Source organism: Athene noctua, chromosome 20, assembly GCF_965140245.1.
Source record: "Athene noctua chromosome 20, bAthNoc1.hap1.1, whole genome shotgun sequence".
NCBI lineage: Eukaryota > Metazoa > Chordata > Aves > Strigiformes > Strigidae > Athene > Athene noctua.
In genome coordinates this window covers 10,641,094-10,668,831 of record NC_134056.1, presented here as the reverse complement: position 1 = coordinate 10,668,831, position 27,738 = coordinate 10,641,094, and the positions used below count along the sequence as shown (strand labels likewise).

At 46.8% G+C, this 27,738-nt stretch overlaps 1 protein-coding gene across 8 annotated transcripts in view; it reads left to right on the top strand.

Annotated features, from left to right (window-relative positions):
* EHMT1 (euchromatic histone lysine methyltransferase 1) overlaps positions 1 to 27,738 on the top strand; it is a 123,101-nt gene that overhangs the window by 46,501 nt on the left and 48,862 nt on the right. For 4 of the 8 annotated variants that reach the window (XM_074923356.1, XM_074923355.1, XM_074923358.1 and 1 more), the window contains exons 2-4: positions 12,551 to 12,638; positions 24,241 to 24,797; positions 27,406 to 27,447. In XM_074923356.1, coding sequence (XP_074779457.1) covers positions 12,551 to 12,638; positions 24,241 to 24,797; positions 27,406 to 27,447 — 687 coding nt within the window. Of the gene's footprint in view, positions 1 to 2,578; positions 2,650 to 6,375; positions 6,520 to 12,550; positions 12,639 to 24,240; positions 24,798 to 27,405; positions 27,448 to 27,738 lie in introns of those variants that run through there. The other 4 variants (XM_074923362.1, XM_074923354.1, XM_074923361.1 and 1 more) reach the window with 3 other exon arrangements.

Genomic DNA, 27,738 nt, shown 5'->3' with positions numbered 1-27,738 from the left:
AATAAAGGGGAAAGCTTCCTGGGGCAAGGGCTTATTCTTATGCTACATCCTTAGAAAAACTGCTTCCTCGGCCAGCCTGGAGATGGGTCTCCCTCCATCCAGGTGGCTAGAAGAGAGACTGTGCTTGTGCAGCACCTGACCTCTGCAGAAGGGGGGAAAGGGGGGTCCCGGGGCAGGAGTCTCACACCTCTGAGCCCCTCAGCTGTCACCCTTGCTTGGGTGCAGGAGTGGCAGTGCCCTGGAAGCTTTTTTGTCCTTTTGGATGGCATTAATATAAGGTCTTATTAATCAATACACAAGCATCCCCTGCGAACACAGTTCTGTGCAGAGATGCTGGTACGATGCCGATCGATCATTTTGCTCAAATTGGTTGTTGAAGTATCTGCAATACCCTGTTCAGCTTTGCCTTTTTTTAAAAAAAAACCCACGACAACCAGTATTTAGCTTTCAAGGATGGTTGTGAGTTCTGAAAAGCATTTAACTTAAGCAGTAAAAACATGTCTAGTGTTGAGATACAGTGGGGAGTGCTGCCCTTCTTCACGCACGGGAAGGCTGAGGCTGTGGTGTGGTTCTGTTGTTATTTTATCTCTGACATGGGGTGTTGACTGTGGTAGTTCACTGACACTGCCTTTGTTAATATCTTTGTTTCTATTTCTGTGTTTTTAATGAAAGCTTGGTAATTTCATGCTGCAAGGAAGGGCAATGCAGCGTCAACTGTTTTAAAGCCATCTTTGGTTTGAACTACAGTAATCTTCTGATGCGGTGGATAATACAACTTCTGTTTGTGTAGTTGGTTTTTGTTGCTTTTGTTCAGGGATTTTTGAGTTTGTCTTAAATGAGTTACCTCTACACCTCTCAGCGATTGATAGAAAGGCCAGGAAAATCTCCTTTTGTGTATATTAAAACTTAAGATTTACATCAAACAAAAACCCAATGGGTGAAAAAGGGATCGTTGCTTTATATTGTCACCTCAAATATTTCTTCTCTATGAATTCCAGACATCTTGATTTAGCCTTGTGTGTTTTAACTGTTTAGTAGTGAAACTTATACAGTATGGAGAGAAAAACAATATCCTTGTAGGCAAGGCAGATCTGTGGCAGGCTCTTGTGCTGCTTTAACTATCGCTGTTTTGCAAATGTGCCTGGACACAGTGGTGAATTAGCTGCCTGGTCTGGAGAAAATATATCTTGTTGATGTTTCTAGCCTGCAATAATGCAATGGCAGGACACGCTTCTGCAGTGCTCAGTGGAGAGGAGGGGATGGGTAGAGCAGAGCAGGCAATGGCTTCATGGTTGTGCTGAAGGCCTGAATTTACACACTTGCTTTAGGTGCAAGGTGTAAGGCAGAGTCCTTGGGCTCCTCAAAACCTTGCTATGGATTTTGATGGCTTTTTTTCCTCCCTACATTGCAGGCTGCTTCCTGTACCCCCTGGCCCACTGTAACACATTACATTCAGCTTGCCTTCGTTTTAATTTCTATTCTTAAAGAGAACTATCTTCTGTGCTCTTACTTTTCTTTTTAACTGTTTTTTCTTTGGCCAAGAACAAGCGGGTGGTGTCACAGTCCATTTCTGAGTTTCCTCTTCCTTCTGGCCTCTTCTCCAGGGTTGCCGGCCGCCCTCCCCCTGCTCGGGTGGGAGGTTCTCCAGCACAACACCCAGCTCCAGCAGCCTCCTGCTCCTGCCTCCCATAAATGCCAGTCTTTCACTTGAATCCCTTCCAGCTGATCTCTGCTTACAGATGTTCCTGCGAGTTGCTCCGGCAGTTTTACTGGGAGCTTGAGCAGATACAAGGATTGCCAAGAGTTTATGCTTAATTGTTAAGTGGAACAGAGACAAACTACTTTTATTTTGAAGCTAAAATTTCTACTTTTATCGTGCTGGCTGGGCCAGCTGTATCATATGGTTTGACATAGGCTGAGCTCAGAGCTTCTGCACCTAGTATTGCACTATCACTTCATTAGGGTTTTCCCCCCTTATTCCATTTTTCCCTCCCCTCTTTTTAATGACGCTGTTTGTGATACCCTTTTAAGGTTGGTTGTACCAGGTCGGGTTGTCTTATTAATCTCAAAAGAGAAAAATAGTTTCCCTTCAGCTCAGCAGATCGGATCTCGAATGCACTTGCAGTTGGACACTGCACACTGAACCAGTTTAACCCGTGTGCCTTCATCCCAGCACTCAGAGGTCGGGCGCTTCATTAAGCAAAACAAAATCAGCACGGGAGCGTCCCCAAGCCATGCAGCATCCCTCTCTGTCCCTCCTGCCTCTCCTTTTCCTGCGGGCAAGGGCTACTCTTGAAGGCCACTGAGACAGAACACCTTGCTCTATGGTTTAAAAGGCTTTTTTTTTTTTCAGACAAGCGATCAGTTTTGAGGCCTGGCACCCTGTCAGAAAGTTGACAGATGATCTGCATTACCGGTGCGTCCCCGGGATGCCCGGGATAATCGCGCTCCAATGGACGCCCTGGAGCCGGCAGGTTCTCTGTGAAATGGCTGCAGCTTGGAGGGAGCAGTGAAATGGTCTCCTCTGGGCATGCTCACTCTGTAGAGGGAGCTTTTATCACATGAGCAGAAACTGAATCACTGCTCATGAGGATCTGGAATATGCAACTCTTTGAGTCTTCACCAGAAGAAGACAACAGATGTCCGCAGGTACAGCAGGGTCCACCTCCCATGCCTCGCACAGAGCAGCTCCCCGCCGGCCCTGGCCGCAGGCAGGCTGTCTCCCGCTGGGGAAGGAGAAGCTTTGGAGAGGAGGAAGATAGTTCAGGGAATCTAGCTGGGGGTTATTTATTTATTTGTTTCTATACACATGTATTTTCCTACCCTGAGCGCGGGAGGGCACGTGGCGTGCTGGGGAGCGGGCCGGAGGAGCCTGGCCAGGCTCCCTCTGTGCTGTGGTGATTGTTGCCTTGTGCTGTGCCACGGGCACGCAGGTACCTCGGCATCCGACCTTGCCTGGCTCCGGGAAAACTCGGGCTTTTGTTCCCTTGCGTCTGGGTGGTCTTTTATTTGTCTTCTGGGATGGGGAGGCTTGTTTGGGGTTGTTTTTTTTTGTTGGGTTCTTTTGTGCTTTTTTTAAAAAATGTTTTTAAACTGTGAGGTTTCTGGAAAATTCTCCCAGGAGCCCTCCCTGCTTGCAGCTCTTGTAAGCAAGAAGAGCAAACCCTGGGATGTCCGAGCTGCTCGAAGACTGAACTTCCAAAGGGGAGGAGAGGACCTGTGGCCTCATGGCACCTCCTGACTAGTTTTCCTTTGACAGTCTCTGCTTGCATCAAGCAAGCCTACAGCTCACTTCTTTGGATGGAGGCAAAAATGAACAGTATTTTACCAGGAAGAAACAACCCTTTTTATTTTGGGGTGACTTCTTCCCCTCTCTCTTTTTTTTTTTTTTTTTTAATAGTAGCTTGCAATCCAAGGCAACAGCTGATTAAAACAAAACATCCGTGGTTGATTTCATGGCAGGAGGCCCATGTCTGCAGCTTATTTTAAGTTACCCTTATATTCAGACTCCTGGCCCTGCCATGCTCTTGTTGGTTTTTTTTGCTGTCATTTGTGTTGCATGCAGACAGCTCTGTTGGCTGCCACAGACCTTGGTGGGACTTGGGATGGGCATCGAAGTTCCCAGAGCCATGGGGGGTCTGGGCACCCCTGCCAGCTGGCAAAATACTGGCCTGAGCTTGCTGTGCTCCAGGCAGACCCCTGAAATTGCCATGCAGACACGATTATTGAATTTTCAATCGAGGAGTGAGACGTGAAGATGGCATTTAAAAGACTAGGGAGCTTACAGGATGATCTGTGATACATGATCTAAATATCTATCGTGTCTTCACTGAATTATAAATATGTCTAATATTCAGCATCTAGAAGATGTGTGCTAAAGGAAAAGGCATCAGAAGAAGACATAAGGAGAGAAATGAGATTTCTTTTTAACAGTGAAGAGCAGAGGCCTTCTGCCTGATCAGCTCCCATCCAGGGGAAAAAGTGTTCTTTGGGTTTAATGAAGACTGAGGAAACAAGCAACCAAAAAAACACTGAAGTGTGCAAGGTGTGCTCCTGTGTGGTGGTGACCACGATGACACCGGCCGAAAACACCTAATGCTCCATCCCTGCCAGCTGATGCCCTTTGAAAGTGTCTGCAGAGAGACGCTGAAAAGCCTGACCTACTTTGGAGGGAAGAGAGAAACCCGAGGTCTGGACTTCGTGCTGCTTTTCAGCAAGGGTTAAGAGCCCCAAAGTGGGGCCTTGGGATCTTGGGGTTTTTCCCCTTCACGTATTTAACTGACTTTTAAGTGCCAGCACGAGCTCTTCCCTTCTCCCCAAGAGCATGTTTGGGCAGAGCTTGGCTCTGCAGCACAGATGGGGCATATTTTCTACTAATCAGCCCCTGTTAGACAAACCCTGGGCCTGGCAACAGGGGGGCAGGAGCAGGCCCATGACCTGGAGGCTTGGACTGAAGTGGTTGTCCAGGGACTCCTTTTGCCAGCACTGGAGCCCAGCTCCCCTCACCTCTCCCACACAGTGCCGTCTTCTAAGGAAACAGGATCATGTGCACCTCGTGCAATGGCAGGGAGCTATTTTTTTCAGGTAAACAAGGAGTTTCAATGAGCTTCATCCTCCTGGCCAGCTGGTTTGGGGGAGAGTTGGGTTGATGCCTGCTGCTCCTCTTTGTTGTCCTTTTGCTGCTTTTCCCTGAAGTTTTTCATTCTCCCCTTCCCACTCCTGGAGCTGAGAGCGGTCAAGGAATCACTGCAGAAGGAGAGTTACCTTGCTTTTGGTTCAACCAAAAGGCTCTGGGCTCTGACAGCGTGCGCTCCCTGCTTGTGAGGCTCTGAGGACCATATGTTCCTGCAGCGACATGTAATGTCAGTGATTTGGAAATGAATCTTGAATTTATAGCCCTTAACTACCATTTTCAGCCACTTATTTTTAACTCCTGTGAATTTAGAGTTTTGACACTAACCCCTCTTTGCAGAGGAGAAGACCCTTATGTCCCCTCATGTTTCACTTGGTCCTGTGGGATTCGTCCCTCCCTGTGCCTATGTGAGCAGCTTGGTCTCTTGGGTGGAGGAGGGAAGGTCTGGCTTTGCTGTACGGTGGAGTTGGTCTTGGAGGGGGGCAGAGGAGGAGGATGGGCAGCGGGCAGCACTGCCTGCCAGGATTTACAGTAGTCAGGAAAAGCAGCAGGAGCAAAGCTCATACACTGTACAAGCTAATTGGAAAGTATCCTTAAAAAAAGAAAAAAGAGGGGAAAAAAATGTGGAGCAAGCTTTTTTAAAAAAAATATTCTCAGATCCAACATAACAGCTTGCTTCCCCCAAATCAGGTAAATTATTAATCTTTTTCCTTCAGTCCCCATCAGTAGGGGAAAGGCTGGTGGACGTGGTGGAGAAGGGTCGAGGCAGTGGGGGTTAAGAAGATCTGACGTGCAAGCGTCTTCCCTGCAATGCTGCCATACTGTGTCGGAGCAGCACAGTGCCTCTTGAAAAGGAAGCTTTTCACAACTTGTCCTTGTTCCAAGGATGAGGAAACCTCTAGCTCTTCTGGCATTTTCTCTCCGTCGTAAGTCAGAGCTGCTTTCACCTGTAAAGTATCATCAGCACGGACAGGGAGAGGACTGAAACGGACAGGGGGTCGGAGCAACCTTGCAAGGCTTTTCATGGAGCTCTTGGTGTTAAACGAGGAACTTTTCCCCTCCTCCTCTTCTCATTTTCCTGTGTGCCTGCAAAAATACTCTGGTTTGCATTTAAAGGAGAAAACTGTATGTGCTGGGACTAAGCCAACTTATTTATTCAAGGGAAATACCATATTTCCAACCCTTTCTCTCACGGAGGAAGGCTTGACAGAGGATGGCAGACTGGGCTGGGTATTATATTTTTAGGTGACATCGAAGCACGGTTGTGATTTGAAGAAGCTAAAAATCATGGCTGGCATTTTGCATCGAGCTCTGTGAGACCTTTCCTCCCCACTCCCCCCAACACCCAAAGGGGTTAACTTCTCCTTCCAAAACAGGTGAATTTTGACCTAAATCAAGGAGGGAAAAGGGAAAAAAAAACAAAACAAAACAACAAAACCACCACCACAAACCCACAGCCTGCTACTTCCGACACTTTTGCAACTTCCCTTCTCCAAAGCGGATTTTTATTATGAGGGGCTGGGGGGGCCGCGAGCGGTGGGGAGGCAAACGCCCGCTCCTCTCCTCCTGTCAAAAAATGGCAGGTCAGTGTGTGTCTGTAAACAATGCAGTTATGAAATGGCAGCGCCAGGCCGAGCTGAGCATGCTCGGGAGCAGCCTGTAGGGGGAGGTGAGCCGAGAAAGATGATCTAATTCAGTGCAATTCTTGGGATTGAAGGAAAAGACCAGGCTCCACTCTTAATGACAGAGCAGAAAAAAAAGGCCCCACGCCGGGGACGAAGCCCGTAGGCCATGGAGGAGAGGGTGTGAGGATCTCCCACCTCTAGGACTTCGGGTGCTGGGCAGCGCTGTGTCGCTTTCTCACCCTCCAGAAGAGTAAAGCCTTGGTGAGGTTTTGCTGTAGTTATTAGAGGGACAGGCCCGAGGGTGCAAGTTTTATTATTATTATTATTTTTTTGTCTTTTGTGTTTTTTCCACCTCCCCCTCCCTGTCCGCTTTTTCCAGCTCTCAGGCGTCGCTGTCTTGCTGCTGGCCTCTCGATGGCTGGAGGTGACCCAGACGGAGGTGGTGTGGGCAGCTGAGCGAGGTCCTCCAGGTCCCAAGGGAAGCCCATGCGGGGCTTTCCCTCCTCCACCGACCTGATGAGCCCTTCCGCCGGGCGCTGTCAGACAGGCAGGGGCAGAGGGAGCTGCTCCGCTGGCTGTGGTGGTTTGGGGGTGGGAGGAAGAGGAGTGCGGAGGCTGAAGAGGTGCCTGAGCCCCATTGATGGGGGTGAGCTGCCTTCCAGCTCCCATTCCCCAGGCTGCTACAACCTGCTTGCTCGAGGGTCCTCTTGGTGCTATGGTTTTATCCTGGCTAAGCCTTCCTGGGGACTGGGTGTTTCTGAAATGGCTGGTTTGCTTTTGCTAGAGACAGTGATGAATCTTGGTCTCCATTTTAGGGTTTTCTTCCCCCCCTCCCCTCATGGGTGCTAGGAGAAGACAGGCAGCAGCTGTACTCCTTGCTAACCTCAGCCTGTGGAAGGAGATGCCTTTGTCTGCTCTGGATTTACACTTGCCTGCACATACAAGTTGCACTGGCTTTAACTCTACTGGGACACAGCTAGATGAGTATGATGCTTCCCAGCATGGAAGCAGTGAGGAAGTGTAAATCGATCTCCCCTTTACTGGAGGGCATGGGCTCTGCAAACCCCCCTTGCCTGAAGCCTGCACGCCAATGTGGATTGCGAATGCGTTGTCTTATGAGAAGTCATTTTAAGTCCTGTTGCGTTTCATGCACGTGTCTCCTTGTTCGCAGCTGTTGCATGCAGGGACTTGCGCCTCGTTCCTATCCTTCCCCCTGTTTTGGGAGTTGATCTATGTGGCTGGAATAGGAGACAGGACGTGGGGGTCGAGAAGGAAGTGGTTTTTTTCTTTTAGGAAGAGTCTGCATGAAAGGAATTCAGGAGACAGAAGAATTGCAAAGGATTTGATTTGGGGACAAACTTCAGGCGGAGGGCAGTGCTTGTTGTGAGCTGCAGATAAAATTCCATGTTCACATGATTGCATGAGGCTTATAAGGAAGTGGCCTTAACCTAAAAAAAAGGAGCTTTGAGACTGGTGACTGCTTTGTAGGCCAGGTAGGCTGGTGGTTACGTTTCCTTCCTTCTCCAGATCAAATGCTTCTGCTGCTTCTAATGACAGGCCCGTGGTCAGTGTCCCCATGAGCCGTGATCCCAGACCTTGCCCATGCACAGCAGAACCTGAGCAGCACCAAGATCTGAAAAGAGCAGCCTTCACGTGCCTACAAAAGAAACATTATCTTTCTACAAGCATTTTCTTAGTCATTACTTCCTATATAATTAAGTACAAAATGTTTGTCTTCTCTTTAAGGCAAAGGTTATTATGAGCAAGTTGGTTTGGGTTGTGGTGTTGCTTTTTTTTTTAGGAGAAAAGGGGAGGAAAAAAATGAGTGAATGAGAATCTGATGCTGCTAGGGTTGCATCATTTATTGAGAGCTTTATCTCTCTGCTTTGCTGCAGTGTGTGTTGCAAACCTCGCCACCACCTTGCGCAGGAAAGGTGAAATCCTGCCCAGCTGAAGGGCTGGCGAGAGCTTTGCCTGAGCCCTGGCTCTGCCGGGGGGCTGGTGGTGGAGTGCGTGGGGAGCCGTGCCCAGTGGCTTCACCTCTGCAGGGTTGGTGTCCATCTCCCGGCTGGAGGCTTTGCAGGCCAGGCAGGATCAGTCCTGTCCATCCCGCTGGCTCTGCAGGCAGATGTGTTGGTGCAGCTGCTGCCCCGAATGGGAGCGAGCAGAGTTTCAAAGGGGTCCTTCTGCTCTCAGCTCTCTTTCAGATCGACCTGTTTCAGCTACATGGCTCTAATCAGAATAATGCTGCTGCAAAGCCTCAGGTTCCTAGACGGTTGATTTTTAAGACACACAAAAAAAAAAAAAAAAAGACCCTGGTGAAGGTAGACATCTTAGCACATCAACCTCCGCTCCTTCCTGGTCTGCCTGGAGAGAGCTCTGGTTCATGATGTAACTCACTGGTCTCTTGGGCTTGGTAAGCTGCAATATGTTGGAGTTTTGCTGTGCATGTATTGTCTTTGCCTATAAAACCTGTTTGGACCTTTTTGAAGGGCACCCGGATGGCTGATGAAAATGCCAAGGAGGAGGCTGAGAAAGCTCTTTCTGTGTTTCCCAGCTTTGTTCTTTTTCTCTTCTTTTGTTTTTTTGTGGGCTTTTTTTTTTTTTTGTTTTAAAGGCACCACTGTAGTTTCTACTCATCGTCTGTTTGGAAATGCTGCAGAGCCTTTCCTTGGCTGGTCTGACCCGTCTTCCATCCTCTCCAAAGACCTCACGGAGGAGAGGAAGCCTGTTTTCTTGTAAACAGAGGTGGAGAGGAAAGACTAAACCAGTACTAGCTCCTCTGCTTGGATCCTCATGGCTTTTAAAGCCCTTTCAAAGACCTAATCAGTCATTCTTAAGATGCATTAATTTTTTCTTCCCCTTGAAACTTAAAAATGAAAGGGTTGGGGGGGGATAATGCTTCATTGCTGGTGGTGTGTACTCTTTATGGAGGCTCTCCAGCCACGGAAGGTTAATAATCAGTCTGGGGTCGGTGAGGGAATGGAGGCAAACGGCTGCGGGAAAGTGGGGAAGGAGGAAAAAAAAAATGGAGAGAGTGAGACTTTTATTGTGAAGCAGCCTGTGCTTGGCAGTTGGCTTTTGTTGGGACTGCTGCAAGAGCAGACATTTCTCGGCGGGGAGGGTGGGTATAGGATTTCCCTGCCAATCGGGAGCCGACGGATTGGGGCATGGGGAGAGTGAGCAGAAAGGGAAGTTTGCTCTGAATTTAAGGGAGGGGAGGGAAAAAAAACCCAACACACACAAAAAAATGGAGGTATTGACACTTGCGGTGAAGTTGCTGCTAAGTTGGCTGGGTGGAGCCGTGGGCCGGTGGGAATGAATGGGCAGTGCTGCCCGGCTGGCGGTGGGTGCCCAGTGGGTGCCCATCGGTGCTGGGTGCCGGGTGCTGCATCTGCCGGGTGGTGATGGAGCAAGGAGGGGAAGAGCGCTGGCCTGGGGGGAAGAGGCTTCGAGCACTTTGCAGGGGTTTCCTGTAGTTTCCTTTTGATCAAAATGTCTCAAAATTCACAGTTGGCTCTTTGTTTTTCATTATTTTATTTTCTGCCTTGATGCTGAGTTTTTGTTTGTTTCAGAGCAAGGCATGGAAGTTGTAAAGCTGCCGCCGCTGCTAGCAAGGGATGTTTCCTCTGAGATAGGACCCAGGAGAACCCGTCAGGTGCCACCTCGATTAGCCTTGCCTTGGCACCCAGCTTTTTTACTCTCACAGGAAAATAGTGATGGTTTCTCTCTTGCCTCTCTTAGCATTGGAAATTCTGCTTTGAGAGCTCCTGCCGCTGGCCAGGGCCTGCGCCAAGCTCCTGGTAATTGCAGTGAGGAAGGAGGGTAGTCGTTAGCTGCCAAGGTGTGATTGACTCCAGGGTTCCTGCACTGTCTTTTCTTCAGGCGTCATGGGCTGAGCAGCAGCAACACCTCTGTAGAAGGGAGAATGTAGATGATTTGTGGAGTGGGGGTACTGCTTATAAAATAAAATAGTAACTTAGAATTGCATGGCTAAGAACAACCTGCTGGAAATCCTGGGGCTTCGAGCTTGAGTCAATTTAATAGCAGGAATATCAAGACCTTTCCTTGTTGCAACAGAGGTTGGGAAAACAAGCTGGTCCCTGTTAGACAGACTGAGGCTCTTTATTTGCTGCCAGTGTCTGTGGCAAGGGCCTGGGTGCCCCTTCCAATGTGTGGGAGCTGTGGGGCTGCAGTTGAGCCCCGGCTCTCTGCAATTCTCTTTGCATTAGTCTTGCAGCAGGGAAAGTCCATGAGAAAAATGAAGTTATTCCCAGTTTACAAGAAGTCTGGCTAGAGGAGAGGTAGGGTTTTTAAGTAGATGTTTGCAGCAAGGATATATATTATTGGCTTAGCAAATTAAAAAAAAAAAAAAAAGGAAAGCTGATCTATGTTCAAACTTTGGGCTGTGTTTTTCTTGATGGAAGCTGTTGGCCAGTGTCTGTTCTGTTTCAGGCTATCTGATCGGTTGGCTGAGCTGAGGTTTCAAATGCTTACAGCTTGGTTTTTGGTCTCTGTCTGAAAATCTGAAGGTGGTGTGCTTGGGGCACAGGTTCCTTCTTGCTGAGAGCATCTAGACGTGGCAGTGTTTACTGTTTGCTTGTGCTCGGGGGCCCGCAGCCACCCACAACCACCTTCCTCCTTGCTAGAGGAGCAATCCTTGAAGGTGCTCTTCCTCCGCACGGGCAGGCCTGGCAGGCGCTGGAGCCTTTCCCAAGAACCTGTGCCCAGCCTGCGTCCCTCGAGTTTCCTCCTTCCCATCAGCTGCCTGTGGCTTTGCAGATAGTGGCACGTGGGTGCAGGGCACAGTGGTGCAGGCACCAAGGGGCAGGGACCTGGTGCTGGGTGAGCCCTGCCTGGCTGCATGGGGCAGGAGGCTGCTGAAATTGGGGTGAGGGAAGACCCCGTGCTGCAATACCTGCCGGCACCTGGAATTGTGGCTGAGTTCACATGGAAACAGAAATCACAAGGTGGCTGGTAATAGCAACACCAGAGCTCATCTCCCCTGCTAGCTTTGGACAGAAACCGATGTGGGGAAGGGCGAGCTGCTGCTGGGAATGGTTCTGGAGCTGATACGCTGGGCTTCGCGTGTGCGTCTTATCTCTTTTGCTTGCTTTATGGGAGATGGGGAGGTTGTTTTTGTTCTTTCTTTATCACTCAGGGCGCTTTAAACCTTGTGATTTGCATGGCTGCAGGCACCATCTGCTCTCTGTGCTGGCCTACAACAGTTGGCTTGACCTGGGCTTATTCTTCTCCTGTGACGCAGGCAGTGTGCGGTGAACCCCTCACCCGGCCTGGCCCCGGCCCCGTCACACGGCAGCTTCGCAAGGCTGTCGCCATCTTTACTGTACAGACCAGCTTGTCTCTTAAACACAGAGCTGTGTCAAAGGACTCGTCTTCTGTGTGTGTTTGTGGTTTTTTTAATACCTTTTTCCTGTTTTTTTGTTTTGTTTTGGTAGCTCTTTTTGTCTTGACACTTTTAAAAAAAAAAAAAGAAAGAGAAGGTATTAAGGCTGCAAACCTGATCTAGCAACGTGACTCCAGGCGTGTGAAAGGCAGAGAAGATGAGCAGGTGTTCCCTTTTTACAAAAAAAAAAAAATTAGAAAAAGAGAGGAAAAAAGAAAAATTACTTTCTATAGAATTAAAAATAGAGCTCATTAACTTTAATAAACATGGTTGTTAACAAGTGATGAGTTAGCTGTAGCTCACTGATGGTTTGGATTTTCTAAGTTACATTTGAATGAACTACAAAAAAAACCCCAAAACACCAGAAGCATACTTGGACTGTAAAAGTTGATGAGTGATTGTATAATGAGAAGTTTGATAGATCTGCCTCCCCTCACCGAAAACCTAAGAAGTTTGGGAGGAACAAGGGTCACCTCCTTGCGATGCCTTTCATGACCATTTTAATCTGTGCCTCTACAGACATACTCAGCTGCATTCTCAAGCGCGTTACACTCAGAAAATCTGTCTGACTGCATCTTAACCAAAGAGCTGTGAGGTCTCAGCCCTGGGCGCAGGTCGACACCCCTCAGCTTTTGGGCGAGATGGGCTGTCAGCAGGGGCAAGCCTTGGTGTTTTTTATCTTTGACCTGTGTCTTGGTGGCAGTTTTCTGGCAGCGTTATTTTGCAGAATGAGGTTTGCCCCTGATGTAAACAGGATGTGTCCATGATTGTCTCTTCTTTTAAATGCAACGTGTATGAACAGATGCAACATGTGTATAAACATTGAGCTAAACCATGATATTTCCTTTTTTTTTCCCTCCCTGTCCCTTCTCTCCCCACCCCTAGCGAACAGTGCTGAGTAAAGGAGAGACAAGGAAAGACGCCTGCATGAAGACTGAGCTCCTGAAAGATATCACCAACAACAAAGAGGAAGGTGAGCACCTGCCTCGGTTGAGGGCCAGACCTTGCTCGTGAGATCAGCACGTGATGGGAACAAAACTGGGCGCTTGGAGATGTGCTCTGTCCTCCAAGGGTCACAGGTGTGCTCCCATGAACAGAATGGCTCCCTTCTCCTGTGTTTATTCTGAGCTGGGCTCTTCCCCAGGAGATGCAAATTTGCTTTTCAGTCCATCCATCGCCACCCACCTAAAGAATAATATCTAATTTTCACTTCTGCTTTGGTGTGGCTGTGAAATGCAAAGGAGTTACTTAGAACCTCCTCTGTGTGACTGCTTTTAACTGAACTCTGATCCCCGCCACATGATGACCTAGCCTTTTTCCTCCTTCTATTAAATTTAACTTTCTGTTTTCCTGTGAGTTTCTTTGTTGCTCCAGAGCAGGCACCGATCGCTGCAGGATGGCTGGTGGGGTTAGACACTCCACACCTCATGCCATTGTGGGATGCTTTGTGGCTTCTGTGTTGTGTCTGCTTGCTTTTACTTTGCAGGATGCAGTGCACATGTTAATTTGACGAAGTCTTTCCTGTGTGGTTGTCTGTGAGTTGCATGCACACAAATCTGAGGACTTAATAAATGTGTCAGTGGGATTAGGAAAAAAAAATCCACCACCCTTTATCTTTCTCACCCCGTCCTTTCTTTCCATGCTTTATTATTCCTTGACTAGTTACTTCTTGTAGCTCTGCAGGGATTTGGTGTATTTTTGTTCTCTTTTCCATAACAGACCATTAGAAAAGCACTGAACTGGCCCCATCAAAATACCTAGTCTTGGCTAGAAACAGAATTTTGGACTTAATTCAGATGTGTGTGAGTACAGCATTGCTTTTTCTTTCTCTTCTGTCCAGCATCATGTTTTGTCAAGCTGCTCTAGTCAGAAAGTAAAGCTCAGAACAGGCGAAATATTGAATGCTGCATCAGATGTGGCCACGGTGCTTGCATATTAACTGGGAGCACGTGAGTGCTGCTGCTGACACTGGTTGCATGTGGACCTCTGCTCTGGGCAGACCAGAGACGAAGTCTGAGATGTCAGTGGGAGGTCCCGTTGCTCTGGGAGGAGGCTCTTGCTTTGATCCCTTGTCTTGCTTGGCTCAGGATTGTAAAGCTAGTTTATTTGGCTCTTGATTGATCAGAGGTAAGTGTCAAGAGTCTATGGAAGTAAAAATCTGGAAGGAGGGTAGGAAGAGAGGCATTTCTGCACCTTGTATGTCTTGACTGATTTTGACTTAAAGCAAATGCTGTGTATCAAAAGGAAGCTGAGAACTCTCCCTGTGCAGGAACAGTCTTGAGGCTTCATAAAATGCTCAAATTCCAACCACTTCAGCTTATTTTCCAGTTCTGTTGCTGGAGAAAGAAGGGTCCTAAAATGTGAACTGCATAGTCTCCATTCTTGTGGTAATGTTCAGATTGTATCCTTCTCTCCCCAAGCATACCATGTGTGTAAAAGACAATGGTTTGCATGGTCGTTGTGCTATATGCATTGTTCCTCACAGACCTTTGTTACCCAGCTGTGATTATCTTGGGAATTCAATTAGTTAACGTTCCTAAAGTCTGTTAATAACAGTGTTTAGCATTGGCAAATAATTTACATTTTTGAGTGTTGCGTGAACATGAAATCATTATATCAGAGTTGTGAGATGGCATGAAATAGTTTCTTTTTGCCTTGTTTCCTGACTCATAGATGGTTCGCAACATATGGAGGTGGACTGTGTGGACTGGAAAAGCACCATGAAGTCTGATATTTCTCTCTTTAAGTTTGCTTGAATGGTCATTTTCCTTTAGCAAGGAGAGTGAGACCAGTACTATTTAACATCTTCATCAAAGACCTAGACAGCAGGATCAAGTGCACCCTCAGCACATTTGCAGACAACACCAAGCTGATTGCTGTGGTTGACACGCTTGAGGGTCAGGATGCCATCCAGAGTGACCAGGACAAGCTCAAGAATTGAGCCTGTGTGACCCTCATAAGATTCAACCAGGCCAAGTGCAAGGTCCTGCACATGGGTTGGGGCAACCCCTGGTATTAACAGGCTGGGGGATGAAGGGATTGAGAGCAGCCCTGCCAAAAAGGACCTGGGGGTACTGGTGGACGAAAAGCTGGGCATGAACCAGCAATGTGTTTTTGCAGCCCAGAAAGGCAACAGTGTCCTGGGCTGCATCAGAAGAACTGTGGGCACAGGTTGAGGGAGGGGATTCTTCCCCTCTATTCTGCTCGTGAGACCCCCACCTGCAGTGTGTGTCCAGGGGCTATGGGGGCACCAACATCAGAAGGAGATGGACCTGTTCAAGCGGGGCCAGAGAGGCTGGAGCACCCCCTGTGAGGACAGGCTGAGAGAGTTGGGGGGTTCAGCTGGAGAAGAGAAGGCTCCAGGGAGACCTTAGAGTGGCCTCCCAGGACTGAAAGGGGCTACAGGAAAGGTGGGGAGGGGACCTTTATCAGGAGGGAGAGATAGGACAGGGTGTAACGGTTTTAAACTGAAAGTAGGTAGATTTAGATTAGAGAGAAGGAAGAAGTTCTTTCCTGTGAGAGTGGTGAGACACTGCCACGGGTTGCCCAGAGAGGCTGGAGACGCCCCATGCCGGGAAGGGTTCAAGGTCAGATCAGACAGGGCTCAGAGCAACCTGATCTAGTTGAAGATGTCCCTGCTCACTGCAGGGGGATTGACTAGATGACCTTTAAAGGTCCCTTCCAGCCCAAACCATCTATAATTCTATCGTGTGTGGGAATAGGAATCTGCACAAGTCTGCTGGTGCTTCTGGGTTCTAGTTCAGGCTGAGCTGCTGCGGCGGACTGATTTTGATGGGAGCTGTGGCCTGCAGTGTGAGGTTAGATCCCTTCTGGACTTGTTCCCCTTGGGAAAATCCCCTTGGCAGGTCGTCTGTTGATATTGAACTTGGGATCTAAAACTTGCAGGGGCTTGAACTTGCAAATCCAGATTGACTAAAGGTGCTGTTTGGGCTAAAGACTTAGTGTGAATTACCATGTTTTTCCCTTTCTACTCCCCTTTGACTCTGAAGGGTACTGACACTGAGGTCAGTATCAGATCCCCATTTGAACTGTGTTAGCATGTCCCACAGCTCCGCGGCTGCCTCTCTGAAGGACCTTTTGTGAGTTACACCTCTGTGTACAAACTTGTGCTTTCTCTGTGTCCAGGATGAGCCAGGAAATTCAGGTAGCTTGCAGCCTTGAATGAGATTTAGGGGTCTGTTGCTCAAGCAAAGCACATTGGCACCACTGCAGGCAGTTGCCTCCACCACTGAAGGAGATCATAATGTTGGAGATGCCCATGAAGATCTCTGGTTGCAGAGAAGGCTCTTACTCTTGTGGGGCAATAGCTGAGGTGCCCCAGTTTATAATCTGTTGTTTTGAGGCAGTGTATCCCTTTTCTTGGTTGTCCTCAGCGTGCCAGCCTGTCATTTGTGACAACTCAGTAGCTACTGCCCCAGGGGATGAGTTGTTGGTGCTGTTGGGCTGGGGCAGGGAGCTGGCTGGGTGCTCTTGGGGATCAGCGGGTCGGGGGTCAGGGGGTCCTTGGGTGGGCAGTCGTGGTGTTTTTGTTCTTTGTTCCTAGAGTGGAAGGTGTTGCAGAAATGCACTCTTGTTACCAGCTGGGATGTCATTTTCTGGCTTCATTTTGGCACTGATGAAGTGAAATAATTGAACTAGAAATTTAACATACAACTGTAGGAACAAGATCTTTGTGTGTTCCCAGCACTTTCATTTCCAGTTCTGGCATTGAGTCCCAGCCTGCGTAAAGCCCAGTGTAAGTTGTTCACTAGACTCAGCGTCCCCTTCTGTGTAAAACTGCTCAGTACAGATAGAAAAACAGCTGTGGATGAGACTGTGTTTTGTTGTCCGTGGGGAAATGTTCCAGTTAAGTTTTACATGTGGGTGTGAGTTTAGGTCCATCTTTCCCTTTGACAGGGAGGGGACAGGGAGGTGGAAGAGATGAGCAGGAAAAAAGTTGCTCTTGTGTTTTATTAGGCCATATTGTCTTTAGTCTGACTTGGAGAGAAACTCATTAAAAAGTGGTTTATTTGCGAGAATCACTTGCAAAGTGATTTCAATTGCAAGTGATTTCAGTTCTCCTCCTAATATGCGTAGCTCCTAACACTGTGCTGCATCTCGCTTGACCTTTCAAGGCAAACCACTTCTTTTCTGATTCCCCAGCCCCAGAGATGGAAAGTTCCACTAAAGTAGCAGCATGAAGGAGCAGGGAGGGGAGTTGGTAATGAAGTTCTCCATTAGCCTCGGCGTTTCTGAGTCTTCACCCGAGGCAGCTGTTTCACAAGAGCCCTGGTGCTTGGAGCAGAGTGCTAGATGAGATGTGCACAGTCACTTTGCTCTCAAATAAACTTAAAACTGCTTTTAGAGAGTGTCAGGGTTTTAAATTCCTGGAGGGACCCTCTTTCTCTGGTGGTGGTGGTGGTGGGTTTTGTTTCTTTTTCTCCCTTTTATTGCAGATAGGAAGCTGCCATGAGTGAGGAAGGCTCTGCTTTCCACTCAGCAGCTGCAACCTTTGCATTCCCAGGTGCAGAAATGGCTGCTTTAGAAGGAGAAAAAGAATAATCTCCTTGCCTCCCCTGCTGAGGCTGACAGCCAGGAGACCGACAAAGCAAAATGATGCTTATATATTTTAGATGTTCAGCCAGATATGCACCCAGGTGCTCCCCATGTTTGAGACCCCTGCTCCGGGGAGGCTGCACCCCGCAGCAGACAGGCTGCAGCAGCAGAAGAAATGTGCTCGGAGCCCAGCAGCCCCAGAGCAGGAGCATCCCTTGGTCACAGATGTGCTTGGGGCCTCATGGCCAGTGCTGGAACACTGTGGACCCGATCCCACAGCAAAGGAACAAATTAATTTCACGCAGGCTGTTAAACTGCTTTGGGTCACTGCTGGTATTCACAGGCAACTCACCGGTCAGATGCTGAATCCCATTTACCTGACCTGTGTAATCTCAGTATTGAGCATTCACAGCAGAAGTTGTTCTTTTTTCTTTTTAATTTTTCTTTTCCTGTTTTGATTCTTGGCATGTCTGACAGGAGATGGGAAACACTGACACTGCCGCAGGGTGACGGGGCTCCAGGGCACTGGGAGGAGTGGCATTTGTGTTTTGGAAATACAGGGCAGGCTCTTGGATGGATATCACCTGGCGTCACAGATCTAGAAGAGGGCAGGGGGGGTGAGACCATCAATAACTCACCCCAGAGAGGAACTCTGGCCTGGAACACTTATTTCTCTTCGTTTTTTGGCTTCAAAATGCTCTGCTTTTTGGCTTCAGTGGTAGAGGTGGTGGTTTCCTTTCCAATGGATCTCCAGCCACTAAATCTCCCTAGTCTGTACAGTTTTAGTCCCCATGTCTTTGTCATCTTTTTTTATGTCAGCTGGGCTTCTCTCTGCTTTACAATTTTCTTTTTTTTTTTTTCACTTTGAGAAGGAAGCAGGGAGGGAACTGTTGTAACACAAGGATTATAAGCAGGTGCATTTCTCGTTTTTAGAGGTTTATCCAGCAGTACAGTAGGGTATTGAATAAATGACTGTGGTATCTGATGTTTTAAAGATGATCTGCAAAGTGCTTAAGGTAAAAAATCTGTGAAATGTGTGTATATATAATTATAAATATGCAGTACTTACTTGTACTGCTGTTCAAAATCGTGAGCTTTTCATTTGAGCTTTGTCTTTGCTTAGTTCAGAGTTTGATGTTTCTCTTGCAGCAGCTGAAGCCTCGCGGCTCAGCTGCAGATGTGGAGCTGCTCTGTGCTCTATGCTGGGGGCATGCAAAAATTTGTCATGCAAGACATGGGCAGTTGGGTGTTTCACTCTTCCAGTGCTCAACACTAAGATGTTCAGAAAAACATGTAAAAGTTCCAGATCTTGCAGGGTATTTTTCTTTCTTTTTCTTTTATTTTTTTCTTCCCTGAGACATAGTGATGATTGTGTTTTGGCCCGGAGTATAAGGGCTCCTAATGCTTGCATATTTTTCTTACTTTGTCTCACTGAGCAGTGGGATCTGAATTTAAAAAATATATTTAAGACTTTTTTTTTTTTTTTCAGAACATTCTCAAAGCAATACACAGTTTTGAGCTGCTTATCTGGCTGCCTGCATATAGAAGGTTTCTGGTGGCTACTGATCCCCTTTGGTCTCTGCAGAGGCGATTCGGTTCCCTCTGGCTGTGGCCAGGACAGCTGCTGGGGACCCTAGCACATCTGTCAGACAGGCTCTGCCTACGGGCAGGTTTTGGCAGGCTGAACCGAGCTCCAACAAGCGCCAGGGCAGGACTGGAGCCAGGTCTGGCTCTGCTGGAAGGGCTGGAAACCCAACAGAGAAAGGCAGTGGAGAAGAACCAGCGTTGTAGGAGTCTGGGCTGAGAGAGCAGAGGTGGGTTTCGTTTTGCTTAATTTAGAGTTTTCTTTGAAGTTGTCATTCTAATTCTGGACTAGTCCAACTCATTTCTGCTTACACATGGTAGGCATGTCCAGGCGGTGCTTACTTTATCCAAAGATAGATGTCTGAAGTCAGACTGTGCTTTTTGAGCTGTTGTCTCTCTGTTGGTCACAGTGGAGGCTTAGGGGCACCTTGGAGTTTGAGATACCTGTTACACACCTAAAATTAGATGAGGTATCCTCATCATGTCTGACTTAGCTTTTCCCCTCCTTTCTTAAGATTCTGTTCTCTTTATGGGAATTTTAATTCAATTTCGAATAACTGTGTTTAGTATTGAGAAGACTTAAGACCAAAACTGCTGCAGAGGATCTGCTTGATTCTGGGGAGAGGTGGGAGGGGTGTGAATTCTGCATTATTACTCTCAATGAATTATTAATTCAGAGAAGTGATTGGAATATATTAATGATTATTCTTTGCCATGTGAAGTCACGGGGGTAATGTATTTGTATAATTTTCTGAGTCTTAAATTCCTTGTGTTACTAAAATGTAGCCAGGTCCTAGAAGATACACCTATACTGAAGTTTCCTCCAACTTTGCATCAGCTTCAGATACCCGCATGGGAGAACGGGCACCGTAATGGAAAATAAATCTCTTAGTCAAGTTACCTCTTCTACATGTTGCTGGATTTTAAATTAATACTGAATGCTTGGATTGGGATGCAGTGTTGCTGTCAGTGTCACAAGCTTTTACTGATGCATATGCTGTAGAAAGTGCATGAGAGCTCTGAAAATACTGGGATGCTTCTAGTAAATGAGGTTACACTTCCGTGAACATAGGCTGTATCTTTCTAACTTAATTTTTTTTAATTACAGAAAAAATGGTTGTAGATTAAGGAACAGTGAGGGACTTGGACAGAAAAGTGAATACAGAGGAAAACGTATTTTTACTCTGTTTAGAAGGAATGAATACTGTCAAGTTGTTTTGGAGAAAAAACAATTTTTAGGTTTTTATTCACTTGCACTTGCAGCACAAGAGCAGAAAAACTGTTGAACAGCATTTTCAAGAAGAGAACTTGTTAACCATGAGGTGTATTTGAAATCAAGATTTTTAGGAGGTTTTCAGTGGAACTTTTTTTTTCTTGATAATGAAAAAGGGGAGATGAAAAGGTCGTGTCAGGAACAAGTGTCTCTTTAGCTGTCTGGTGCTGTTGAAGAGCTTCTGTAGGCTGTTTTATTCAGTATTTCTCCATTGTGAGGTTCCTGCTGTCTGTAGTTTGTGTTCCCATCCCCATCTATAGGCCGTATTTCAGAAAAAGTGTAAATATATATTGAATTGGGTCTATTCAGCAATGCTTGTAAATGTGCAGTACTGTGTGTACCTAAGATGTGGTCAGACTTGCAAACGTGTCCTGTTACACAAGGATGGAGCGCTGAGTTGCAAGTGGAGTGGCAGCCGAGCCTGGGATGGCAACTCCCATTTTCCTATTACCAGACCAAGTATTTTGGTTGTGAAAACCCTACTAACTTACTCAGGTTACATCTTATTAAGCGACATGGATTCTGACATAAACTAGTTTTTCATGTGGGTCTCTTTAATTTGATGTTCTGATAGGAGCCTGGGGTGACGAGCTCCTGCAGTTGATGGGTTGGCTGTGGTGAGCCCTGTGCTGCTATTTATGAATTTGTTTTTGTGCTGCCAGAAGAGGAAGCAGGAGGATGGGGGTAATCTTTCCCCAAAGAAGCCCGTCCTAGCAGCTCATGACAGGCTTGCCTGTGGTGTCTCAGAAGAGAGGGACACAGTCTCTCCCCGTTCAGTCCTTGGCCTCTGCTGATTCTTGCCAGCCAGCGACCTGTGTGATGACCATTGCCATAACATCTTTTGTCATGTGGATTGCATGTCTGTTAGGCACCAAATTGTGACACTCCACAGTGCATTTTGCTCAGCCTGCTGAGCACTGGCAGTGCTGGTGGTCGGGGCTGGAGCTGGAAGCTGTAGGACCTTGCTTTGCCCTGCAACGTGTACAGTCATTTACAGCAGGGCAGAGTGGGTGTGTAATCCTGTTAAACCAAAACCATACCCCTGACAACTGCTGTCAAGTTCTCCAGTTCTGTGCAACTTCAGGGACAGTGAAATTTCACATATTTGTTTTGTCAAATCTCTACTCATACAGATTTAGAAGTCTGGTGCCTGTTTATAGGGATTTGATGGCACTTCCACAGTCAATCAGATTGCATTTTCCACACTTAATAAGAGAGTGTGTGTGTGTGTGTGTGTGTGAAACTGTATGTGGGATTTTAATTTTAGCCTCATGGATTTTTCATAGAGTCTGTGATGCTTTCTGGAGTAATGCAGTTACTCTTTCCCTTAGGGCAGTGCTCCAATTTACCTTGTTTTGGTTGCCTTCATGGCAAGTAGAGCAATTCTTTCCCTCTGCTTATTCAGTTTATCTAGTAGTCAGCCACTGAAGCTATTTGACTGCTCTGGTGGGAGTGCCCAGTATTTAAATCAACAAATACTGAAGGCTTCATTCAGCCAGGTGCCTAATGCTGAGCACTAGAAACGGCAGCTGTGGTTAGGGAGCTCATTTTTTGTTTTCTTCTGGCACTGACTTTGCTGAAATAATTGTTTCAATGGCCCCAGCACAGTCTTTTGAAGACACCAAATGCAGAAAGAGAAACAAGTATTGAAAGAGTGTGTGTATGGCTGTTCTCTCCTTCTGCCTATGACTTTTCAAATAGTTAACAGTGAAAAAACTCGCACTTTATCTTCTCCCAGAGTCATTGCTATCCAAAACAAACCCTTGTGTGCCTTATCAGAGCTTTCAGAACACAGAAAGTGGTCTGGGTGGCATGAGAGGGCAGCAGATGGAGGCAAGGACTTTGAATCATACTTGGAGAGCCACTCGATTACTGCTTACTGAGGTGGGGTTTCTGCCTCTGCCCTGCTGCGTGTGCTCCAGCGAGCACCAGTGAGCTCTTTTTGGAAGCTGAGCCAGCAGTGTTCATGTGGGAGACAGTCACAGGCTGCGTTGCCTGGGTTTGGGGGTAACGGACTGCTCAGTGCTGGTTTCTCATCAGGAAAGATGGCCAGAGTTGAACCTCAGCGAAGAGTTACCACTCGTCATTAGGGTTTGAAGGCACTTTCCAGTAAGATGCTTTGTGTCCAACATATGTGCTTTTCAGTTGGAAATAAGGAGCAGGATGAGGACTGTCTGCCTTGTAATTTATGGGTAGGACTAGGCTGGTGCAAGTTGAGCTCTGCAGCAGGTCTTTGAGACCCACCTGGACAGAGCCCTGACCAACGTGGTTTGAATTCAGTGTTGACCATGCTTCAAGATGGAGGTTAGATTGGATGGTCTAAATGTATTGACCAGTTCTAAGATGGCTTTCAGTTTGATGATGGAAATGTTTGTCTTTAAATCTCAGATGAACACCAAAACCCAGAAAGTTTAGGGAATAGTATGGTTGTTACAGGTACTAGAGTGCATTGCTTTTAGAGTCTAGATCTGCAAATGCTGTTTGTGCAGAAATCTGGATCAAAATGTTTTAGGTCAACCCAGTGGTAAGGACATGGACTGAATGAGTGCATTAAGAAGAAGAAGAAAGAAGGGGAGATGAGTAGACCCTCAAATAGTGGGGGAGAGGTTTTTTTTTTTTCTGATTGCCACTAACTGTAATGGGAATTTGGTGCTTTTTTGGAAGAGCTGTTCTGGTGCAGCGCTGCTTCTCCTCCCTGCTGACGTTTGCACTGAGCTGCCTGGGTTTGGGAGCATGCAGCAAAACCCTCCAGAGCTCGGCTTTGAAGAGTTAGCCCAGGTATGTTGGACCTGATGTCCTAGGATCCATGTTCATAGTTGTTCATGCTTCAGCCTTGCATCAGGTTTTTGCCAGGTCAGCAGAGACATTCAGAATGTTGTTTTCCTTGAACGTTTGGGCTTCAAGAGCAGTGTGAAATGAGATGCTGATACCCAGTGTGCTGGTCTGGCTTGCAAAGTTGTCCTCTGGTTTGACTCCAGGCCCTTGTGAATACTGTAGGTGAAAATTGCTTTGATTCAAGCTGGTTATAAATCAGTCCTACCTGTTTTGGCAGCCCACTTGGACAAAGCTTTTGCTGGTACTTCTTGTGATGCTTTTCATAACTGTCTGGCCTCTGGAAGGAAAACAATACAAGGAATCCCTAACAGCAGGTTGATTAATCGTTTTACTGATCGTGCAAGTGAATTGTTATCACTCCTGGTTGCCTGGGGAGCTGCTAGTTTGCCATGTCGGAAACCTTTCTGTGAGTACATGGTTTTCATACTTGGATTTTTTTCAGCTCAGGTCTGAAATCTCTAATGGGACAAATCCATTAATGGGGGGAGCATGGAAACTTAAGAAGGGAAGAAAAAAAACCTTTTCAGATGGACACCCCTGTTTTATCTGTGTGCGAGCTTTTGGTCCGTCTGCAGAAATCTTGCTGCATTTGAACCATGTAATTATTTTAGTCTAGAATTGCGTTTAACATGTTTCACCCCTGTGTTTACTCTGGCTATTGCCTCTGAAATGACACTGTGAATTCTGCTTCTGTGCCACTTCATCCCAGCGAAAGAGCCGGTCTCCACTGGACAACGTTGCCAGGAGAGCTGTGATTACCAGGGAGTTACTCCTTGCGATGTTTCGTGTAGCAGCAGAGCCCTGACGTAGACAGTTGGCTGCTGAGCTGTGTCTGTGCCACAAAAGCTCACCCATACAGCTCATCCAGCAAGCTTTTCTTGTGTCAGTCTGGCATTGTGAAGGGCTTTGCCAGAGATCTGAATGCAAGATTGGGCAGCGTTTTGTTTGACATGCGAGGTGTTGACATATGGTCCAATAAATGTAGTTATTGGAAAAGCTAAAGATAATATTTACCTTGAAAAAATCCATAATTAGGAATAAATGGCCACATCTGCAGCTGAGGCAAGTGAGAATGAGTGCACTGCTTTCAACTGAGCCGCCCATCCCAGTTTTCACCATCTGAGGATCCCGACAAGCCATTCAGGTAGGTGAATGAGCAACCCAGATGGAGAGAGACAGAGGTGTACATATAGCAAACAGTTTTCTGGAGGAGAAGTTTGCTCTTCCTTAGCACTGTAAGTAGCTGTACCTTCTCTTTGGAATTTTGATACCACTTGTGACCCTTTTCTTTCTCCTCTCTTCCTCCTTATCCTCCCTCTTTCTCCAGGGTTTAATGCCATGGCTGCAGATGAGAGTGCTACAGAAAAGCAAGCGGGGGAACCAAAAATGGCAGTAGATGGTGAAACCAACGGTTCCTGTGAGCACAGCGAAGCTGGTAGCCACCCAAACCCAGCTAAAAACACTCAGGACAATACGAAAGTGAGCCAGCAGGACTCTAGTACTAAATTAAATAGGATAGCAGAAAATGGCATTTCTGAACGAGATGGTGAGACTGGGAAGCAAAACCATATGAAAGCTAATGACTTCACACAGACTTCTGTAACAGGGAGCAATGGATATATTCTAACCAAGCAGATGGCACAGGAGCAACCTCTAAGGACTACCAGCACCTTTGCTTCTCTCACCGGCCATGCTGCAAAAACCCTTCCAGGAGGAGCAAGCAAAGGGAGAACTGTGGGCTCCTTTTCTCAGATGCAAGCCACGATGCCAGCCAAGCTCGGGGAGGGCAGTAAGGACATGGACGCTAAAAAAGCCACCGCTGCTAACACTGAAGTCAAGGTCCACAGAGCACGGAAGACAATGCCTAAACCCACCCCTAGCCTGGTAATGTATATGCCCAGCAGTCAGTGCTGCTGCGATTGCTCTTGGCTTTCTTTGAATGTGTGAGAGGGATACCTTGCTGCATGGGAACACGTGTCATTTGGAGGTGTCCCACTGAGTGGATTGATTTATTTTTTAAATATTTATTTTTATTTTTTCTCTTCCTACAGAGAGACAGAGGTGTTAAAATAGAGTCACATGGCCACCATCAACTCTCTTCCCCAATGTGTTTCTAAATACATAATTGATCAATTACCTTCTCCAACAGATGTATGCGAGGCACTAAATGGCCTTTCTTTCTTGGCTGTATTGCTCGTCAGCTGTCTGCTGAAATCCAGAGCTGCTTGTGAAACAAATTAGATTTCTTATAAGTTCGACCCAAAGGAAATTAAGCATAGCATGTTAACTTCAGGCTTCTCCTAAGCTTGGAAGCTGTCAAGAAGCTGATATGTGAGGCAACTTGATTGCATTGCTATATCATTATAGTAGTAAACCAGATGATGTTTTCTCTCTCTGTATGTTGCCTGCAGTAATGCAACTTGTTCAGGAATCTTCACTCCAGAATCCTTAGGGGCGGATTCACCATCACTTAATAAAACAAAGCTCTGCCTTTTTGTAGGAGGCGAAAGAAGATGTGAAATTGTTTGGTGCGTTCATGTTATAGCGAACAGAAATGGGCCTTTCTTTGTCATGGGCCAAGTTTGGTTAATTTTTTTGGTTCTTTTGCCAATGGTAGGGAATGAGTGCTGGAACAGGTAGGTGTCCACATGAGCACATGGTCTCCAGCCCTGTGACACTTTATATTTAGCTACAAAAAGCTTAGCTCCTCTCACTGCACTGTGTCTAGGGGTGGAGAGAGACTGGCCTTTAGGTATCCTGCACCTAGGTCAAGGAGAGGATTGGGAGCCCTGCCTGGCAATGTGAGTCACACCCAGAAATGAACAGGAAGCTGCTGCAGCTTTGTAAAGGTTGCTGCAATGGATTGCTGTTAGCTACCAGCGTATTGTGGACCAGCAAGTGCAGAGTGATCCTCAGATGTCACCCACATGTTGCAGCACAGCAATAATATGAAGTGAAGGCCTCAAAGCTGTGAATCGCTGTGGTCTGGAGCAGGGGAGGAGAGAAAAAAAAAGATGGGTGGCACCTAGCCAGCCACAGATGGGGAAAGGTGCCCTTGGCTGCAGCACCACCTGTGCCTCCAGAAGCAGGTGGGAGTCCAAAGAGCACATCAAGATTACAAACCTCATGGGCACCCAGCCTCAATAGTAGGGCACAAACCGCGCCTGCCATGATTTCCCAACCATTCTCCCAAACCAGTCATTTCCCTTGTCTTCCCCCGATTGCATTTGAATTCTCTCACTCTCGCACTCCTGTTCTGTTTTCTGGCTAGCAAGCAGGGAAGCCCAGATGCAATACATGCAGCCTGATGAAAATCTCACATAAGGCTGTCTCTTACCCAAACAAGGTTTTGCAGCTGAAACTGCCTCACAGCTTTCCTCCAGCAGCCTGTTGTGCACTTAAATTAGGTCGGGCAAACCCCCAGACCCATGTGGAATTTGACAGGGAGAGATCCCTTGTGGCTGAGCAATTGAAAGAGGCAATTCCCTTCTAAAAGACAACTGCTAGGTTAGGAGGGAGTGTTTTCCTCATTCATAATTTATGTTACATCAAAAGAATATTTTTACGCAAGCCCTTGTGCTTCAAGGTTTGTCTCTGGAAAGCTGCGTGCAATGTTTGTGAACGCTTGCAGCACTTGGTTACACGAGTTGCTGTCGTGGTGCTGTTGATGGTTATTTGCTCACACAGTAACAGCGGCTTCAAAAACCAAAATCTGCAGTTACTGGGCCACTCTAGAAAGTGCACAGCCTGTCCTCAGCACCTCTGGCCATTCTCCCTGGGTTTAAAATAGGGAGAGAAACAAAATTCACAAGAAGGGTGGTAAGAAGAGGCTTTTCCCATCTTCTCTGCTAGAGCCTCTGCATCTGAATGTGAACCCAATATTTGATCTCGTTTCTGCAAGACAATAAAACATCTGTTTTGTTCAGCCTTCCTGATAATTACTACCTAATTTTTCCCCATTGTCTTTCAAATCTACATGCTATTTTCTTTTGAGTAACAGAGCTCTTGCTAGTTGTCAGTTTTCTGTCCTGATTATTTCTTTGTTAAGCTGCTTATAAGAGGCTCATCAGCACAGCAGTGCTGTAACTTTTCATGCACCAGCCTCCATGTTCACACCTTTTCCCCTTCAAAAATACCATGTTAGCAGGTGCTGTATTCCAGGAAACAAATTGTGGAAATCACCCAGAAGTTGATGTTACACAGCAGTTTTCTTTGCTGATATTTTTTTGAGCATTGTTATTTTCTTGGTAGCCTGTTCTTGCAGACCTGTGTTGCCTGGGAGAAGGAGGGCAGGAAGTTATTTTGTTGCCTGCAAAGTGTAAATATTTGTTCCTCCTGGCTCCTCCAGAAACCCACTGGGGCCAAAAAATTATTTTCTGTAACCCAAGAGCTGTCAGGGGACCTTGGTAGCCTTTTCCTGCACATGTGGATTGGTCTTTGAAAGGAATAAAATAATTTTCTCGCAAATTTAACCAGCTTTTTCTCTGTTTAGGAGTTGCTTCCTGAATTGGGATCGAAGCTGAATCTGAAACAGGTGACAATTTTAATTGATGTTGTCGCATGTTAAAGTGGTTTCTGAATACAGACCTCAGAAGAGTTGTTGATAGCATCATTTCTGCTCTCCTTCTGAATAGTGCAATAACATGAGCGTTGCACCTTTTGGAAGAATCTTTCTTTCCTTCCTAATCCATTTACAACCTTATAAAGAACCTAAAGATTTCCAGTGTCAGACGACAGACTGAAAAGCAAGTGTGTGTGTCTGTGTGTGTGTGTCCTGTGCTTGGAGAAGGCCCCTCATGCTCATAAACTAGTTTCTGAGCTTAAT